The 21,613-nt window shown below is 34.5% G+C and overlaps 1 protein-coding gene across 2 annotated transcripts in view; it reads right to left on the bottom strand.

Annotated features, from left to right (window-relative positions):
• Nucleotides 1-21,613, bottom strand: part of LOC150107467 (potassium voltage-gated channel protein Shaw-like) — a 105,065-nt gene that overhangs the window by 60,731 nt on the left and 22,721 nt on the right. For both annotated transcript variants that reach the window (XM_090391316.1, XM_090391317.1), the window contains exons 2-3: nt 20,546-21,189; nt 1,741-2,656 (exon numbers count right to left, since the gene is read on the bottom strand). In XM_090391316.1, the coding sequence (XP_090247442.1) occupies nt 1,741-2,656; nt 20,546-21,058 (1,429 nt within the window). In that variant the 5' untranslated portion in view covers nt 21,059-21,189. The remainder of the gene's footprint in view (nt 1-1,740; nt 2,657-20,545; nt 21,190-21,613) is intronic.

The raw sequence follows: 21,613 nt of genomic DNA, 5'->3' as shown, positions 1-21,613 counted from the left end.
ATGAATATATATATGAATTTGTATCCAAAGAAAAAAAATATTAATGTGCCTTAAACTGCGTGCAGTATAATGTACAGAGCATCAAGTGTAATATGCACTACTTGTAAATATGTAAATACTCTGTACGATGAAAATAGAAAAATTGTTATTTTATACATAATGTGTAAACATTTAAAAAAGTCTGTAATAATCATCTATAATAATCATATGTATGTAATTTATCTGAGACATTATCATATTATTATTATTATTATCCATTATTCAAAAATTCCGTGTAATCTTCATTGTTAATATTAGAAGAATACGTGTTGTAAATGTAGATGAAAAAAGTATTATTATCAAAATTTTAATTGAAATGCAATGTAGAAAATGAATCACATATGCAGCACTTAGTGCAGAATTTTCAAAAAATCACAAGTTGGAATGTCATTAAAGATGATTGTTGTAATTGTGTAAATATTTCAAAAATCAAAAATATTTCAGAAATCAGAAATCAAGTATATTTTTTGTTAGGTGTGCCTCAAAATTCACAATAGCTATTTGGTTCGTTTTAGTAGGTTCTAATTATGTGTGATGTTGATAAAACTCAAAGTTAAATATTAAGCTTAGAGGTAATTTTAAGTTAGCTGCTTACCACCTAATTATTCTTGGTCATGTTGACAACAACTAGGAAGCTGTTCGGTCAACTAAAAATACAGGTGATAAAAAAGTAGATATTTAGTGAATTAATTAAATTCATTATTAAATTACACAATATATAATGGGAACCTGGAAGCAGTTGGATGACCATGATCAGTTTTGGAAAGCTCATAACGAAGCTAATCAAATCTGTTGTTTAAATCCGTCAAGTCTTACATTCACTAGTTTTACTTTTGTCTGAGATAGATTCACCACCATTACTTTTACTTTTTTTTTATGTGTGTGTGCGTGCGTGCGTGTTGGGTGGTTATCTAGTGGGATAACTAGGTAACAATTCACCAATTCAAAGAGCTTTATTGAATTACTAAAATTCGCTTTTAATAATAATATAAAAAATGTTACAGTGTCTCAAAATCCTAAAACGGTCAAAGCATGCATGGTGTTGCCGCACGATATATCTTACTATTTCGCGTAGGATCAAACGACAAATTTACTACATATAAATACGCAGAATATAGAACAAAATCTAGGAATCTTAAAATTACATTGAATTCATATTTCTTTTTAATGCTTATATTTTGGCACGATATCTCTGCAACTTCATTACTTTACTCCCAAGTATACATACTTGTCTCTTTAGTCAGAATCAAGTTTCACTTCTCTGAAAGGAAAAAAAAAATCCAGGTGCTCGGGAAATCACTGCCATCTAGATTTAATCATGATTTCTTTTTGATCATTTTTAATTAGTTCCAAAAGAAAAAAAAATCACAGTGATGGCGAATATCACGAGAAACAGACAGTCACTATATTCTCATGAATTCTACTACACACATTATTAACAGCCCTTTTCATTAAGTTCTTTTAGTCTTTTCATTTGGTCCACTAAGCTTTCTTCCGCATTGTGATATTTAGCGAACGATAATCACACCACTGCACATGCCAAAAGTACGGATTCAATTTGGAGTCGTATAAATTAGGGAAGACAACTAAATTTGGCATCATTCAATAATAATTACAAAAAAAGTGATCATAAATTTGAAAATAGAATAGAATTTCGTAAACGAAACCAAAAGGGAATTGAACCGTTCTAAGATAACTTACCTAGTTTTGGCGACATGGGTTCCTTAGGGTTTTGTTTCAAGGCATTCAATCTCCTTCCTGTTGGATCAACTCTCCCAGCAGGAGTTCCACCACGTCCTCGCAATCCTCCTCGTGGCTGTTCTACTGGTAAGACACGTCTTCTTTTCTTTGGAAGTTTAGCTCTTGCTTGGGTGTGCGAATAGAACATGGCAAAATTTGATACGATAACAGGAACTGGCAGTGCAATGGTAAGCACACCAGCTAGTGCGCAAAGAGCTCCCACAAACATCCCCGCGTACGTTTTAGGTGCCATATCACCGTATCCGACTGTTGTCATAGTGACCAATGCCCACCACAATCCTAAAGGAATGCTGTTGAAGTCATTGTTGGGATTGGACTGGATCCTTTCTGCATAGTAAACTAGACTGGCGAATATTACGATCCCAAGCACCAGGAAAAATACCAAAAGAATTAGTTCTCCCGCACTGGCTTTGAAAGTCTGAATCAAAATCTTTAATCCAGCAGAATGCCGAGTTAATTTGAAAAGCCTCATAATCCTAATAATACTGAAGAACTCAAGAATATCTGCATTTTCGAGGTGGGAAGCAAACTTCTGCAGTGCTAGGTCGATGTAAAAGGAAAGAGTAGCAGTAAAGTCGATAATGTTCACAGCTCCCCGAACAAATTCCAACTTCCGGGGACAGGCAATGAAGCGTATGGAAATTTCAAAGGTGAACCAGGCATTGCAAACACATTCGATGTAAAAAAATGCTTCGTGTGGATTGGTCTGCATCTTATCTAACGTCCAAGCCATAGTGCTCTGGGAAGTCTTCACTGTGATGTTTCGGATGACAGGAACACGCATATTAGGGTGGGTTTTGAGGCAGAATGAGAGGATGGAGACACAGATGAAGAAAACAGAAGCCACCCCGATGATCTGAAAAGGACAACACAGATTCCTTTTTATTCTCGGCAATTTACATTCATATATATAACATAAATATACCAAAGTCATGGAAAGGGTGTTTTCAATATGATTTACTGATTTATATAGAATTATACAAATAATCAAGACAGTAATCATAAAGGGTTTGGAAGAAAGTAACAGAATTGGCAAACGTCAATAAAGTATGGGTGATGTAATTACTAGGTAAGAGTTAGTGAATAAATTACAGACAATCATAAAAATATACGTTTCACAAAAGCATAATCTAAAAAAAACAACGCTTTTAATTATCATAACAATTGAACTGACAGCAGTTTTTAGCAAATGCAATGTACGTATAATTTTATTTTTGCCATTAAAAGATTCGCTTCAATTGGAATCATTTTACCAATAGAAAAAAGGATACCAACGAAAAGAAATATCTTTCATTTGTTAGTTTCGAACTTTAAAAAAAAAATTTAAAAAAAAAAACCGTATCCATCCGTCTAAACAAACATAAGTTACTTAAAGAGTTCTGTAGAGTACTGGTACTTTCATAAAAATGCAACAAGCATATCAAAAGTATTAGTGCCTTTATTAAATATTAACACTTTTCTGTTTATGTACCTTACATACTTTCTTTTCTTTTGCCTAATTTTGGCCTAGCCGAAAACCAAAATTAAGTTGATTCTACCGAAATTTTGGAAGAGATCCTAACATCAAATATTAAATTCTGTCAATCTAAGACAGAATTTCAGTTCGAATCGATTTGCTATTAGAAATAATCTGATTGAAACCAAAATTATTGCATGTATTCTAAATACAAAGTTTTGTTAACTTTCATGTAACTAGAGGGAGGTCATCCTAATATTCGCTTTCTATGCATTCGTGTATGTGTGCTCCCTCTACGACTGAAAGAAAACTGAAATGGCTTCTCAATTTTTTTCTAAGAATTTTGAATGTCATATTTCAAGAAAATCCATTCAGCCAGAAAAGGATTGATGTCTAGATAGAATGAATAGACTGCGTGTAGACGATATTTTCTCTTTACATATAGCATTTGGCGTCAATAATACTCAACAAAATATATAAATATTTTCGATGCTGTTTGTAAGTGGATCATTTGGATGTTCAAGAGTAACTCATGGCTTTCTTTCTACCTCCATTTTGTCTACGGATATTTTTAATGTAAATCCTATCAACGAAAGATTGTAAACCTTCAGTAAATTACTTTTAATACCGTGGGTGGGCTAAGTTTGGGCAATCTAGAAATCATCCTGCTTAGAGACCAAATACAGAACTTTTTCATGCCACTTCAGGTCTCCAATAAGGAGAATCTAACAGTGAATGAGGATGAAATTGATCTCCCATCTACGTACACAGTATGATCGGAACCCACAACCTACTGGTTGTAGAGAAGATATGTTGTCCACTCCTCCAACCAACTCAGCAAGTTTAAAATGAAGTTCAATGAAAACTCTAAACTAATAAATTTAAATCTGCAGAGGAAATTTTACCTCGAAAATTAACGTAAATTGCGATCTTAGTTAACTAATCATTTCTTATTTTCACTTTAAAAAAAATTACAACCAGTGACATCCTGTTTACAGAGTTGCTCAAGTAATAATATGCTGCAAAGTTCCCATTTAATTGGCACCATCGGAAACAATTTAAAGAAAAATAATTTCATCATTTTAATCTTTTTAATTCTTCATGAACTACAGGCATTAATTCTTCTTTATTATATGTTAATTCATCTTCATTTACATTAAATTCATTAATTCATTAATGAAATTAATTCATTAATTTAATTCTTCATAAACAGACATTATCCTCCTCCTGATTTACGCTCACGCGTAGACCCACACTTTCACCGTGCAGGCGTTCGAAACCGAAATTCCACGGAATAGGTTGGTTAATCCTTATTCCGGGAGTGTCTTATATCTGTAGGTGCTTGTGTGTGTGTGTGTGTGTGTGTGTGTGTGTGTGTGTGTGTGTTCACGGGGTTTTGAGGGACGAAAAAACAGATTTTTTGCTGAAAAAAATCCTCGACCTCTGTATGAGACCGGCTAACTCACCTTTAGACGAAAAGAGACGTTATACAACTATCTTTTTAAAATAGTGAAATAAAACTAAGATTTCTTAGTTTTTATGCTTGCCACGATTATTCGCGGGTCAAATTTCTTTAATTGTCCTTCTTTCCAAAAAAAGAAGGGCAAGTAAAGGACGGTCGTCATCCACTTTAACGCATCTTACTTTTCTCATGCATTTATTCTGTGCCTCTTTTCTATTCATCTTCATTTACATTTTGTGTTGATTTTATTCTTATTATAACGAGATTCGTTTTCCACTTCTATTCCTAATATTCTTTTATTATGAAAAGCCAGTCAGCCAACCTGGAGCTTCCGGTCTACTTTCGCATTTCTCCATGTTTTTATACGTCTTTTTTCTTAACCCTTCTTCGATTTTGCCCTCACTGCACCTTGATTTTTTCCCTTCCTTCATTAATTAATTATCCCACTTGAGAATCACAGGAAACTACTTGTAATAAACGTGTACTGACCTATTATGAATATTTTACTCATAGTGATGTCTAAAACATACTACGTGGCGTTTCTCCGAAACCTATTAGTGCTCACAAAACAGGATCGTACTAATCCGTGTGCACACTTTCATAAGTTCAAACATAGCAGTTATCTGATCTCTTATCCTTCGCCTTTCATGGGACAACAAACAATCTTTTCATGGTGACGTCATTGGTTGATATGGCAACCAACTGAGAATTTGCACTTTTCCAACAGTGCATTCAGGTTTTATTGTGGCAAGTTCGGAGAATCTTTTAGTTGACATCTTAAGAAGTTTTACAATTAATTGTTCGGTGAAAGAAGATGTCTTTTGTAGGGCTAAGATAACATACTGTTGGTTAATTTTGTGTCCTGAGATAATGAAAGAAACGATTCTTATTGTATCTGAGACGTTATTTCTCACTCTCTTTCTCTTCGCTTCTCAATTCGATAATTGAGAAGGTGGTTTTAAACTACAGTCTTTTCTATTGAATACAAGCACTGACGTGAAGTGCTATAAACCTAAAGAAAATGAAGACAGAGAAAGTTTTTAGGACAGTTCGCTCTGACAGTCATCTTTTTGTTCAGAAAATGCATCTGGCAGTCCACTTGTACAATATATTGTTCCAAAAACAAACAATAAAACTCTGATGTGAAGTAGTGAAGTAAGAAAAACTTATTTAGAATCGCATCGAAATACACTGTTTACGCCAGTTTATTTAAATGTAGTGTAATATTCAAGAATTATTAACAATTCTTCAAACGTAAGAACATTCTGACAGAAACAAAAATGGGAATATCATTACAATAGCGATTGTTAATTATGCAAAATTAAGTGGATATTGAATACCACATTATTTCTTAGCCGAATAAGAAACTCAGAGATAGAAAATGTAATCTAAGAGTTTCATGCTGAATATAGAAAACTATATAAAGTTTATATAAAGAAAACTATATTATTTTCAGTAATTGTATTTATGCACCTTTTCGCAACTCGCACAGTAAAGCTACAAGCTCTGACTATTGAAACCTTGGTATTACATCTAGGTCTATTTCCTCACTGATGAGTTCGTTTTCCTGGATGCATGAGAAGCTCTGCTTGGGTAGGTTTTTGCCTGTCTCTAAGTGGAACCACCGCTGAGATTATGACCCTGTCTAGTGGTGGGGTGAGCCTGCCGCTGGGTAGGGCTAACGCTGAGAAGTTCTTCTAGGTGACTGGGTGAGCCTGTCACTGAGTGGAACAACGCTGAGTTGGACGGTCCTCCGGTCGCTCGTAGGGAGTGGTCTGGGGATCGCCTAATTTGTAGAGAGGTCTTTACTTAAAAACACCTCAAAAAAGGTCGAAACCAGTCTGGGTAGTGACCTTCTCTCATAATGTAGAACAGTAATACATCTCCTAGGAGCCGCGTTTTACATTATGAGAAAATACTAAGAACAGTGATCGGAGCTTGCTCCACCTTTACTACGAGTTGCCCTTGCATTGCACTACCAGATGTTGGCTTACGCTTGGACTCGCCGAACTTTATATAGTTTTCTATATTCGGCATGAAACTCTTAGATTAGATTTTCTATTCTCTGAGTTTCTTATTCGGCTAAGAAATAATGTGGTATTCAATATCCACTTAATTTTGAATAATTTAACTTCGCCGAAGTAAAGCCTGTTGGCTGTTATTTTCAGCGATTGTTAATGCTTGATAGGCAGGTTTAAAAAAATATCACTAAGATTATTTGTATTAGACAACTGGATGAGAGAATCGTTCAAGACCGTGTGTGTGTGTGTGTGTGTGTGTGTGTGTGTGTGTGTGTGTGTGTGTGTGTGTGTGTGTGTGTGTGTGTGTGTGTGTGTGTGGACAGGAAAAGAATGTAAGGCTATGGAAAGACGACTTGGAAGGGAATATCGCACAGATGAAAACCAGTGCATCTTCGACAACAAGAGAGAGAGAGAGAGAGAGAGAGAGAGCTACATATTAGAATCATTCAAGATCATTTGTGTGGTGCCAAGTAGCGGCCTCCTGCTACTCCAATGTTAAGTGAATGCCCAGTAACAAAAGGATCCGTTGGCCCAGTTTTTAAATGTACTGTGTAATGAAGATTGGAACAGCAGCCAAATCAAATAAGGCTATGCGGCTATGTCTATTAATGGCGCATCCTCATTCGCTAGTCTTCTTGTTTTGATGGGATAAAAGACTTTCCTACTTTCCAGGACGGGAACCCTATCAGTTCCTTATGAGATTGGCTAACAAGCATTTCTTCGAAGGTAAAAATAGATGAATGCTTAATATTAGTGTATAAAATTTCGTGCTCTAGAATGATATACTTTTTCAATTTTATAATGAACGAAGTACATGGTAGAACATGATAAAAAATAATTTAAGAAGTTACCAAGTAAACAGCCAACGTTTTACAAGAGATTTGTAATTGTTCACTTGGTAATTTATATAGTATTTGCAATGTTGTCATTTTCAGTGCTCCAAAACAAAAAAAAAGTACACTCTCAACTAAGACACGTGATGATAGGAAGAGATGTGCCTGGAGTCGAATAATTGTTTGCATTTATTCCTATTGACAAACAAATCATCCTTTCCAGGAAAAAAAAAGAATACCAGTGATGTGCAACATGAAAAATCTGAGCTAGCTCAGCATGTAACCGAATTTGACTCTTTCATTAAATAGAATGATAAAAGTTACCACACAAAGCATGATTTAAATCTCAAAGACTATTCCTGGAAGTTGCAAGTTTTTCAAAACATTAATAATTTGTTGTTGAGCTAATGGCAGCCTTTGAACGAGATGTGGCATTCATCATACATTTAGCCATATCAGAAAACAAGTGAAAGATCGTCTTGTCACGTAGGGACGACTATGTACTGCATTTCAGCTTCATTTGTCATTTACATCATCTCAAGACTATTTCAAGATTATTTCATTGTGTCTCAGTTTAGAGTGTACAGTACAAATTTTGGGTGCCTTGAAAATGCCAAATTAGATCACTGGTAAAACGTCAATAATAAAACTTTGCATGTCAGGTTTAAGTTAATTGGAGGATGAGTTTGGATAAGGTTTGAAATATTAACGTCAAGTTAGGAATATATTTTAATTCATATATCCTTCTTGTTTTGTTTTCAGGAATTCCCGTATAGGCACGCGCGCATACACACACATGCACACGCACGCTCATCTACATACACGCTAATTATCTCATATCCATACATGCGTGACACACATGCATAGGCTAATGCCGTGATGCATTGGACATCGTGTTTTTTTTTTCCTCGTGTAAGCATTAGAGACTTTTTTGCAAGTTATATTCTACAAATTTCTCTCTTGTCAGAGTATTCCCATGATGTCATTTTTCCGTTATCTATAGAGAATTAGGTTTCTCTTATCGAATGGCAGTTTGTGGATTATGATGGTTATATATAAGGTCCGGACTGCTTTTCCATATTCATTGTTATATTTATATATAAAGTAGTGTGTTGCCTTGGGTTTTATTATCTGATAGGCTGTTCTGTTATTCTATAGTCGGGGAATAAAGTAGTATTTTAACATAACCGTGTCGTAACCTATGTATTTTATTTTAAATATTTTATGTTCTGAGTCTCCGTAACTCAGATAGTTTCGGCGATGCCCTTCGGTTGGATTAAACTTTGGTTCGAATCCCGTCTTAGACGCGAATAACTTTCACCAGGGCTTTTCAACTAAAGGTGAGTTAGCCGGTCCATACCGAAGTAGACCAGACGAATTGATCCCGCAAAACTGGCTAGAAGACCACGTAATTGACATACAAATATGCCATAGACATAGAGCTAATCGCCGACCTGGTTGGCTGAATGGATAGCGCACCTACTCTCCAACCAGGAGACTGCGGGTTAGAACTAAATCGTTAATATGGATATCTGTGTTACTAATTTTGTGCGGAAAGGAGAGCTGCGATACCACTACTTATTCTTCCAGCAGAGACCTCACTCCCCAAACCCTATATGATACAGGAGTGACCATATGTAGTCCAATAAGAGACCTCAAATCTGAAAAACTAACCATTAGGGCTAGCCATTATATTCGGGAATAACGATTAGGAAATCCAAGGGTGCTTGGAAGGATGAGCGCATAAAGATATGCAAAACCAAAAAAAGGAGAAGAAGAGATTTTATGTTCTGTTACTGGAACCAATAAAAGTTGCTATCTTCCCTTTCTTTTCGGGAATTTATGCTGTTTTGGCTTTGCTATTTATGCTGCAGTAATTATAATCAGTTTAGTTCTGTATTTTATATATATATATATATATTACTTGTGTTATCCAGAGTTTCAACTGTATATAGTGTATGTTAATAATCCAGTTTAGATGAGAATCAAGATGAAGTCAGTTATTCTGTTAATCTGAGTTATACTTAGTTTTAATGGAATTAGTATCACGCGTACAGGAGAATGGATGTTGGATTGTAACATACTTGGTTTCACAGAAGAGGTCTGTGAGCTTTTGGATATTATTAACTTGACTACACAGCGTGCCTGTGTGTGTGTGGGTATGTGTGTCGTGTGCAGTAAGCCAGCTGGGGACAAGATTAATGTCATGTTGCATGCTTGCAAATACTAGTAGCTATACTGTTGCTAACATAGATGGACTTAAGTCAGTAAGTGAATGGTCAATAACAACAACAGCAACAATAATAATAATACGTTTTACATCTCTTAAAACTCCTTAATCATTTTATTGATGAAAAAATGGATTATCTCTCCATTTATCGATTATGTACTCTCTTCATTGTTTTTTGAAATCTTTTATCGTGAATTATTCAGTAATTATATCGAAACATTACATTATTGTAATTTCATTTTCTTTTTGTGACTTGTAAGATTGCAGTGGAAATTTAAAAACAATTAAATCGTTTTTAAATTTTAAATGAATGGACATGGTGTGAAGACGTTTACAAACGTCAGATCTTTGCTTGTAATAACGTCTGTTAGAGCTCTCCCCCTGTGCTCAGATGTGTTTGAATATCTCGTTTCTTTAATTTATTATTATTATTATTATTATTATTATTATTATTATTATTATTATTATTATTATTATTATGTCACATGTTACAAGTGTTATAGACTGTAAAACAAGCCAGACTGCTTTTTTTCATGTAAGTGTGGCGGTTACAGTGTTAAGCAGCAAGAAATTCAGTCGTGCGGCTCTCTTCATTATTCTGAATGTGAATTAGAGAACTAATTAAATGGGTTAAGAGAAAATGACCGATTTTAGATGTTAGTGATTTGGAAAGGAACAAAAAATCATGTGCCGAATATGTATCTCTGCTTTACTAATCTGTTTGGATTTTCAATGAAAAACAACCATACAATATTAATGATGGACCAAGAGTTATGAGGAGAATGGATTAAATGGTTGTTGGCGTATGAGAGTATCCAGGATATCAGTGTTGGCATTTGGATTTGCGCTGAGGTTTTGGTCAGAAATTATTACTTCCTAGCCGGCGACCATCATTCCTCAAAGTGTTCTATGTCTGTGGATAAGTGTGGGAGCCGGATCGTTTGCTTGTTTTGAGGGACGAAAAACCCGAGTTTCTGGGAGAAAAATGTGTCCACGTGAGACCGGCTAAGTCACCTTTAGTTGAAAAGACCTGATAATGGTTCCTCGCGTCACAAGAAGGGAATCGAACCCAGGTCTTTCCTACCAAAGGCCTTCGTCAATAACGACTGAAGCTCCTTAAACTGTCTTAATATGTTAGAGATTCGAATATAACAATGAAAGTTTTAACTCCAGCAAAGAACTTTTTTTTTTAAAGGAAGAGAAAGAATATTAAACGCAAACTCCTCTTCACTCATGATAATCTCTCTCTTACGATAATAAAGTGGATCTTATGTTACGGCATTGGAAAAAATTTGGGCTTACATACCAGTATTTATCCGCCTGATTTTCAAAACACACACACACACACACACACACACACACACACACACACACACACACACACACACACACACACACACACACACACACACACACACACACACACACACACACACACACACAATAAAGAAAGGGGTGATTAGATAAGCCAGAAATTAATTTCATGATGCTAAAATATGACTGTTATCGTGACACCTGTTTGCCAAGATTTTTCTTATATGTATATATATATATATATTTTTTTTTTTTTCTTCTTTCTCTCTCTTGTTCAATTTCTTGTCGATCTTAAAATCTTATTCTCAAAACGTATTTAATCAATTTAGAAAAAGGTGAAAATTTGCATGAAAATCCTTTGAATCTGTGTTCGAATATTTGACTGAAATAGGCCAATGCAGTTTAGGCCGAAATACCGAACAAGTTTAGTTTAGTTCTGTTACATGAAATTTGAGACATAAAATGAAGAAAATAATTGATTCAACAAGCATTGTTAAACTAGAAAACTGTTTATTTAAAATAAAAAATGATTAAATGAAAGATAAATTAAATGAGTTAGAAAGTATGTTAACTAGTCATTCTGCTATTCACAAACATTTCTTCGTACCTAACACACCTACCGGCCACTGAATTGGAAACCTTTATGCAGATGTGCGTAAACATCACTTACGCGCAATGGATATGCGAAACACTTGTTCACGTGCATCACCACGTGTTCTAGGCAACTATTTAAGAATGCTGCTGGTCAGTAATCGTCAATATTGTTGATTGCAATGGGAAAAATAAAGAGTCTTTCGGAGTTCAATAAAGGACTTATGGGGTTCCAGTCTGGGAGGAACGATTTTAAAAACAGCAGAGCTGACTGGTTTCTCAAAAGATGAGATATTCTTGGTGTTTAATCAGTGGAAAAATAACCCATCGCAAACTACTGATTTGTGCACAGTTTCTAATTCAGTTGCCGGTATGTGTATATGAAATATTGAAATGCAAACGTATTTCACAAAAAATACACAAAATACAAAAAATACATGAACTATTTTTAAATAATATTCCATTTTTGTATTCGATTTAATTTTATGTTCTAATTTGTTTTTCTAAATGTTCTTCCAAAATTACAGTTTGTTTTATGTTCTTAACTGCAAAAAATCTCATGAATTTCCAGAAAATTATCTAGGATGTATGCTTCTTGCAAAAAGCAGTACTAAGAGGTTGTTGAAATTTAAAGAGGAATTGTTTTATACTTAAATTCGAGTATACACATAGGGCATACGTACGCAAACATTAATTCATCGTGTTATTTAATTGCAAAGTTATTATTTTACATTCTGTTTTCTTTCGTTTACTAAAAATAGAGTTTTACAAGACGTTATTCTGAATTAAAATGGATAGGAAAAGAGTCCATATATTGGTGCGCGCGTGCGTGCGTGCGTGCGTGCGTGTTATTTCTGCTTGTTCCTTCTTTTCGGATTCAAGATCACAGCCACGTGGTTACTTCAGCATCTGTTACACCGATCAAAGATCAAAGGTTAAACCATCAGAAGTGCTTCGGAGTCTTGGAGAAGGATCATCTGGAGTTGTTATCAGGAAACTTATGAACAAAGATGCGAAGTGAGGAAAGCTAAAGAGGTTGAGAGATCTCAAAGATGAATATAATGAACTCAATCGCCTTCTCTCTTGAAATAGGACACTTTTGCAAAGTCCTCAAAACTGAATTCTATAAAACTGATTTTTTGGAATGATGTCGGAAAATCGGGCACCCTATACCTCAACTAATAAATTGACGTGTCGCGCATGTTAGCGATAATTCTTATTATTGAGCCGAGTATTCTCTCATAACAGAAAGTAACTAGTAAGAACTTAACTCCAACTAATTTGTGAATAAATATGGTTCTCTGCTGATATGATCATGACTTATTTTCCGACTTGTTTTTTAAATAAGTTAATTGTTACGTATTTGAAAGGATGAACTGTGAATGTGATAACATTTCGATAAAAAAATCCTGTTCGGCACTCCTTTATTTTTACGGCATTTCAGTACTCTGCACATGACAGAAATAAAGTATTTATTCTTAGTCACTTTTCCTTTAAATTAATTTCATAATTAATGATCAAACTACAGTTTTATGCGGAACTAGAGCAGACATATATGTTAATTTTCCTCTCATCCGACCTCGTTATCATTACCATTCTGTGTAGCAAGCATGAATAAATCGATTCTAACCTTCACACTATCACAATGCTTCTAGTGTAGCTTTTACTTGCTATTATCATTGTCAAATGGTTTAGTTTTATATCCAAATATATGCATTGGCTTTATGTTACTACTTGTAAAATGATAACTAAACGGTGAATGAAATGCTTCTGTAGTTTGAGTTTATTTTTAATTTTTTCTTAGTGAGTGATGTTTCCTTAATTCTATAATCATTCTTTCTTAACCCTAGGGTTGCAGCAAATTCGGTTATAAATGAACAGTCCGCCTTTATGGACATTAAAATGAGATCTCCTTGGTTTATAAGCCACCGATTTTGTTCAGATGATACAGGACTGAGCGGCATTTAAAAATGTACTGAATACTTCAATAGTACTGAAGAATTATTAATGAATCGAAATATCATTTAAGAATTCTACATTTTATTAAAGTAATATAATATCAAATATATTTATTTCGTTAATTGGTGTGAGATCAGCATATTTGGATGTCTTAAAGAAACTCCGAAGTATATCGCCAAGTTTATGTAATCTTCCTGTACTAACATGCTTATAGGTTTCCAAACTTTTTTTGAGTGGTGTTCAGTGGCGGCTCGTGGCTTGAAATCGTGGGGATGCTGCAACTTTCGAAATATACATACACACTGTAAGTACAGTGTATACGTGTTTGGATAAAATATCAAAATTATGGTAAAAATTTAAAAAAAAATAAACATGAAAAAATAATGTTTATTATCGATAAAATTATACAGTTTGGTATAATTCAAAATTACTTAAAAATAAAATATATTTTTCTTGTTTTGTTTCATGAAAACATATTGTGTATTATCGACACAATTATACAGTTTAGTATAATTCAAAATTATTTAAAAATAGAATCCATAATAATGTTCTAAAATAAAAACTAAAACAAATGTTATGTCTTTAATTGTAATGTCCAAATATTTAAAGAGACAGAGTAAACACGATAAGCACTACGAACACTCTACTACAGGCGCAAACTTCATATAAACAACAGTGGAACTGCGCGACGGACAGTGCCGCATTACGCTAATAGCTCGCATCTCACTATGACGTTCATATGCTTGCGCGCGTAGCAATATGACACTGTGGTAAACACAGTGCTGCTAGCGTCCTTCGCCCTCCTAAGTGCTACAAGATGGATTTTTATTATTTTTTTTTATACAAAATAAGAGAATTGTATAGGATTGTTGATGATAAAATTAAACATTACAAGCAAATATAAGTAAATTAATAAATATATTTATTTATCGAGAAAAATTGGGGGTGCTGCAGTTCCGCAGTGCCTATGCACGAGCCGCCCCTGGTGGTGTTATCCAGTGGGAAACATAAAAGAATAAATAAACCTCACTATAACCACAATCGAATTAAAATGAATTTTCAGGGACCAAGCCTTCCTTATTCGATGCAATTTGATTCACTGCTCAGCACTGCTTTAGAATGGTCAAATTCGTGCTATAGAAGTTTATCCTCGGAAAGAATATTTGCGGAAAATTACAAAAAGAGGCATGCACAGGACAATCCTATACATATATTAGGACGTCTTGCAACCATCGAGCAAAGTATAAAATAAATTCATTTTTATGTTTATTACGTAAAATTATTTTACGTAATAAACATAATTTGAGCATATAATTTTTTACGCTCAAAATCCACATCCTGAAATGGCGATGTATTCATTCGATGGTTTCTCTATTTTGTTGTGGTGAGGATGGATTTTTGAACCAACAACAGAAAGAATATAGCCAATAATTCGGAATAATGAATATTCAAATGTTGCCACTTGGAATGTTTAGGATTTATCTAGGAACAAGGTGTTAAAAGAGAAAAGTAATACAGCAATAATAATTGAAACTTAGGAGGGAAAAATGAAGGAACGTATAGACTATGAAGACCTAATAATGATGTAAACACAGCAGAGCAGAATAAAAGAAGACGTTCGATAACTATAATGTTAGATCAAAATGGAAGACCAGAATTAATAGCTACACTTCCACTTATGAAAGTTAGCAAGTATAAGAATGCATTTCGGAAGAGGTTTTTAGAATAATGAGAATATTTGCCCCTAAAGAAGGAGTAACCAATGAAACCATTCAGAAAAGTTGAAGTTTTGTAATAAAATTATTTGATAATCAATGTTATTAGAATGGAAGGTGGAAATTAAAACATGCCACAGGTTGTATGCAAATACGGAGAACAACATTGAAATCAAACTGCCTATAAGCTGAGACAGAAATTTTCCGTAATTTTATGAATAATTTTTTTTTCCGAATAAAAAGATACCCAGAAATATACGTGGGAATTTTTTATTGATCGCAGTCCAGTGGATTATGATCAATAAGAGATTATATACGCGTGACCAAAATGTTCTCGTCAGAAGTAAGAGACACAACAGTTTGTAGAAAAACATATACTGAGACCATTTTTCCGGTAATCTCAAAAAAAAAAAAACATGTACGCAAGATGAAAAACATAAATACGACTCGATTCCAGTGAAAAGAGCAAAAAAACGGAAAATAAACTACATCCTCCAAAACGATAGTATTCGAAATCTATAAGAAAAGAGTACATATCTATATCAGAAATCTATATCGAAATAAAGATTATATGAATATTCAACTCAAATTCCCGTTTCTTCTGATATCAATGCAGAATGAAGACAAATATAAACAAATTAATAAAAAAAACGCACAAGAAGAGTTGCTTGGAACATGACAAAAAAAGTCGCTTGCAAGATCATGTTTTCTTTTAATAACGAAGGGAAACTAAACATGTGAATAATATAGGAACAGATTTATAGGAGACGGTGGAATTTGAAGAAACTTTATCTTTTTTTTAATGTAATCGGGCATACAGAAGGTTGTAATCCGATAATACATTTGTACTATGGTTGGCAAAGGATTTTTTCCCTATTTTGTTTTATTAAATTTTGTATATTTTTATCTCTTCAAGAACTTCAGGCTTGTATTAATAAGTGGGCTGGACTCACACCGAGTGAAGAAATTCATCTCCCATTTAAAAGAAAAAGTTCCATCTGCAGCAAAAAATAGAAAAAGCAGCGAGAGAACAGAAGGGGTCACCTGATAGTTAATTAAATACAGTAATGCAACTGTAACGTATGGGTTTGTTGATGAAGTTGCTGAAGTGGATTGCTGGTTGGCTGGCTGATAGATATTAAACGGTTGTGTACGGAGCAATAATATCAGAGAAAAAGAAAGTTACCAGTGGAGTTCCACAGGACTTTCTGCTGGGATCCCTACTTTTCAACCTTTATATCAACGATATAGTCACCAGAATTCAGGGGGATATTCAGTTGTTTGCAGATGACCCGAAGCGGGGAAAAATTATTGAATGTAGTGCTGTGAGAGGACAGTGTATTCATTTCCCTAATCAACCATTTCAGGAGGATCTCCATATGCTGAAAATGTGGGCGGATGAACTGAGAAGTTGAACGTCGCTAAGCATAAGCTTTGAATTTTGTCATCTGTAGATGGAACACTGCTTACTCTCTATGTAGAAGTGTACTGCAGGAAGCAGAGGAAGCACAGGATCTTGTGGTGAAGCGGCATGTTGCAAAGGTATTAAAGACAACGTAGTGGATTGTTGTAACATTAAGAACATTAATCATCAGAGATAAAATTGTAGTGATTCCATTGTCTAAGGTCATAATTAGGCCACTTTGGAGAGGGCGAAGAGGCGGCTGACAAAATGATTTCAGGACTGTGGAATGTTGTTTATGAGGACAGGTTGAAGTCATGTAATGCAGGTTAGGCAGAACAGAAGGCGAATGGATGATATGATTGAGACGTTTGAGCGGCAGAGAGGTATTCATCTGCCGTAGTAACAAGAGGCAGTGGCAAGAACTAGAGGCCTTCCTTGAAATTTGAGAAAAGGGAGTGGTGCATAAGATGGTGAAAAGCATTTTTACTAGGGTGACGGGTGAATTTACATGCAACGCTAAAGTGTTACACGAATAAGATGGTGAAAAGCATTTTTACTAGGGGTGACGGGTGAATTTACATGCAACGCTAAGTGTTACACGAATTAAGTCGTACACGGGGTCAGGAGTTTTTCCTTCCATAAAAATGAATACACACACACACACACGAGCACCAGTAGCATTCTATCAGAATGATAGTAACTGTCCTGTTAATTCGGGTGGGAGTATATGCAATTTTAGCCACATTATCAGATTATTAGTTTCCTAAACAATACTAGAATTAATATAAAACATTCATTTGGTGCTAAATGATAATTCAAATTTTACTGCTGCTTAATCAAACCTAATAACTTAAGTCTAAGCATTGATCATCATTGTAGTCTGTGTGATTATTTCTATTGTTATTAATAATACACAACCTGTCTGTCATGCTTCATTTAGGCGTATTCTGTTGATGTGATTCCAATGAAGAATGTAGAAATCTACATGGCTGGTACATGATGTAAATATCAAGTACAGTACTGTATCCCCCCCCCCCAAAAAAAAAAACGTGATGGAAATAATCATTCTGCAAGTGGGAGGAGCTTTAAGACTACGAGCTGGGTTCATCATTATAACATCATCGGTCGATGTCGTCATAATGATGAACACAGAAGAATAAACAATCGTAGAAGGCCATTTGGCGAGTGATGAACATCTTTTTTTTCTAAAAGTAAACAACGATTAGAGTTATTTAAGCCACAAGGTTAAGCAAACAACTCAGATACGAGAAGAACGGTAATTATTATTATTTCCATCTGGTGGGAAAATAATGATCTCCATTCCCATCTCTCTTTGTGAATCATTGAAAGCTTCGCACCGCTCTCTTCGTTTTGTATCTAATGACTCACTTCACACACTAAGTCTAATATAATATGTGTTTGTTTGCTTGTTGTGCTAAAATTTAGAAATACGGTTTTTCGCAAAATTTCTCGAAGATAAAAAATTTGATAAATAAAAAAATAAATTCACAATACGGCGTTTCCTAAATTTAGCTTAGTAGACGAACCCTGTTTCATTTTTTTCTTATCACATAAATTTCCTTTAATCAAATAAGCACGAAATACTTTTCAAAATTTTGTCTTTAATATTCTACCTGAATTAGATAATTTTCAAATAATGCGAACCATACTCGTGTATTACATTGTTTTTTTATTCATGCATTTGCATATAATAACTTTACTCTAGACGGATAGATTTCATTGAAAATTTATTGGCCAAAATGTGGTGTCCTCTCAGTTATAGTTTAAACTGGGCCATTTTAGCGGCGAAATGAGGCAAAATAATTCGAAGCAAGTCAAGAGTATCTATTTATCAGTTCATATGATGACTGCTAGTAAGGAAACGGCATAATCATAAAGTTTGTGATTATGTCTTCATTATGATACAGTCGGACTTTTCAGCATAATTTTGTTTTGTCTAATTTGGCAACTGAAATAATCTGCTTGACACCAATGAACCAATTCTAGTGTACACTCTAAATGTCAAATTTTATTACGTCTCTTGGTTCAGTTACTGTGCGCTATACACCAACATGGAGTGGTTTTGCAAACTAAACCTTTTTTTATGCTTGCAGATCTTTTCCCACTTTATCTTCTACCATCACCTCACCATCTAATGCTTGCTGCCTTACAAAACCACGTTACTTAAACCAATAATAAAGTATTATTGGCGAGAATAGCAGTGATTAATGACCTTTAAAAGTATAACTTTGTAACTTGAGCAATAGAAAACAAGAATGATTTTAAGAACCTCTTTTGATACTCTCAATTGGTATTTTCTTGTCCAAATTTCGATGTACTTATTCAATTTACTTCAACTGTTAAATTATTATACTTAATGTCGTACTAAAATAGAATGTTTTAAATCCATTTCTTAAATTTATACATTGCAATAAAAAGTACACGTTGGAATATTAGAAATACAAAACGAAACTTCGTATTACCTCATCTATTTTTTTTTTTTTTTAGTTTTGCTGCTAAAATGGCCCGATTTAAGTCTAATTTGAGATAAACACAATTTTTAATAAAAATTCCAACCAAAGTTTACTGGAGTATCAGAGTAAATAGAAGTAGTTTTCGCAAAATACCTAATGGCATATTTTAGAAGTTACTGTTTTCGTTTCAAGTCTTTCATATCTACAAACAACGCATCCTTTTATCAGGGCGCTGTTATATGATAAGATAAAAATCAACCGAAACGTATGCTTCCGTTTCTGAACAGAGTTCATGTTATCTTAATATACAAGAGCTGCTAATGGATGATTTTATCGATGAATATAACGTGTCAAGCTTAGAGCTAAAGGTCCTTCGGTCACATGTCACGAAGGGAAGAAAAATCACACTAGTGTTGTGTGAGACTGGCGAACTAATTTTTAACTAAAAAACTCTCATAACATCTCGTTACCCCCAGGAACATTTATACGTTCCTTTCATGATATCAGAGAATAGAACTTTGGTCTTTCCAAGCTCACCACTATAGCAGTTACTACAGTTGCTCTACAGAGAACTTCCAACCAGGAAGGTAAGCTTTGAAAAAAATACTGGCTTTTGCCAGCCTTCCTTTGAAATATTTCAACAAGGAAAGTGAGGTTAGCAGAAAAATTTGTATATGCTATGTTATGTCTAAAATATGATCTTAACATCCGTTTCTGACTAACAATTCACATATACTGTTACGCAAATTTATGCCACTTCTTCTAAAAATTATACAATTATTTAAAAGTCTGTATTCTCAGTATTATTAATTTTCAGTGTATCCCCCCCACACACTTTATGCATTCATCTTTCTGTACAGAATCCATGTTCGTTATATGAGCTACAAGAGAGAAATTTAATTTGCATTATAAATAAAGAATTCAAGTAGTTAAAAGCCTAACAGTGGCAATTCTCTTTATAATTATTTTCTATCTTAATACTGACTCTCCTCATTTAATAATCTAATCTTAAACGAATAAAATGTCCAAATGATTGCAAAGAGAACAAGTACATGTGAGCAACAACTTTGATTACACACTTGGCAATAATACAAACGATGTTATCAAAGATTACGAATCTTGATTTATTGTAAATGTTACAATAAATTTAACGAGATTTGTGTTGTAATTAAGATTTATTGACGACAGTAATGACGTCATATGTATTTGTTTGATGGGAATGAATAAATAGAACATAAACTGAGAAAAATAAAATAAAACTTGTTGCCACGCATGTAAATCTCACCTTGGCTCCAGTGGAAGAATATGGTTCGTCAAACAGCGACCAAATTTTAGGCTTAATCCTCTGCCACCAGCTTAGTGTTCCCGCTAAATATTCTTCTTCCATCCCAAACTTCATGGCGATTTCCTCGTCACTTGGTTTTTCCGTATCCAGATCAAGCCTATCGAGAACCGCAAGCGTTTCCTGGGTGTCACGATGCTGAGTGTACGTCATCCAACAACATGGCTCCACTTGATTGGCATCGAGTCCCCAGAACTCGAGTTCTTCCTCGAAGAGCGGACCACACACATCAATAGGATAGTGCAGCTTTCCTGTGCGATAGTAATTAAGGACTTGACCGAAAACTCCTGGATGACGATCAAAAAAGTACTCGTTCAACACAGGATCGTAGTTCGCTAAGGCTTCTGTAAGGCGAGACAACCTGGTGGCTGGAATTTTCTTTAGAGTCGCCTTATAAGTTTCATGACGGATTCCTCCGACATTAAGCACCACTCGGTTTTCAGCGTCCAGATTCATTTCCGCACAGATCCGTGAAGTCGACGTACTGACGGAATAGAGAGGCGAGTACTATACGATCTACACTTTGGGGAAGTGTCGTGTGCTCTGCTGTCCATCCTCATGGCTCGGATAAACGCCACATCTCACATCTGCCGGAACAGAAAGAAGAGTATAAACATCTCATTACAGAAGTCTACACTTGAATAAATACATCATGAGAAAGAAGTAAAAAAAAAGTAGATTACACTTTACAATGAACTATTAATACAAATATCGAATCAGCATATTGGCTAAATCATTTTAAAATATTTATTCATTCCAAGTATTATTAATGTTTGAGTCTACCAAACAGCATACGAGTGAAGGACGTCATCCATCTTCGAAATATCCTGATATCCATTCAATATATTGAAGGATTCATAAATAATGAACCATTCTTAAAGCGGTAAAGAGATCGACTTTGTAGTCATGTTTACTGAAGCTGTATTTCTTTATTTTCAATGTTTTTCCAAGTAGCCGATCCGTTGGGAAGGAAGTTCTCATTAATATGAATGGTTACAGTTCAATCTACCA

The sequence above is a fragment of the Typopeltis vanoorti genome, chromosome 4 (genome assembly GCF_054136105.1).
Source record: "Typopeltis vanoorti isolate ZY-2024b chromosome 4, IOZ_Tvanoo_1.0, whole genome shotgun sequence".
In the NCBI taxonomy this organism is placed as follows: domain Eukaryota; kingdom Metazoa; phylum Arthropoda; class Arachnida; order Uropygi; family Thelyphonidae; genus Typopeltis; species Typopeltis vanoorti.
The sequence above is the reverse complement of the archived record's forward strand: the minus strand, read 5'-3'. Positions and strand labels throughout refer to the sequence as shown.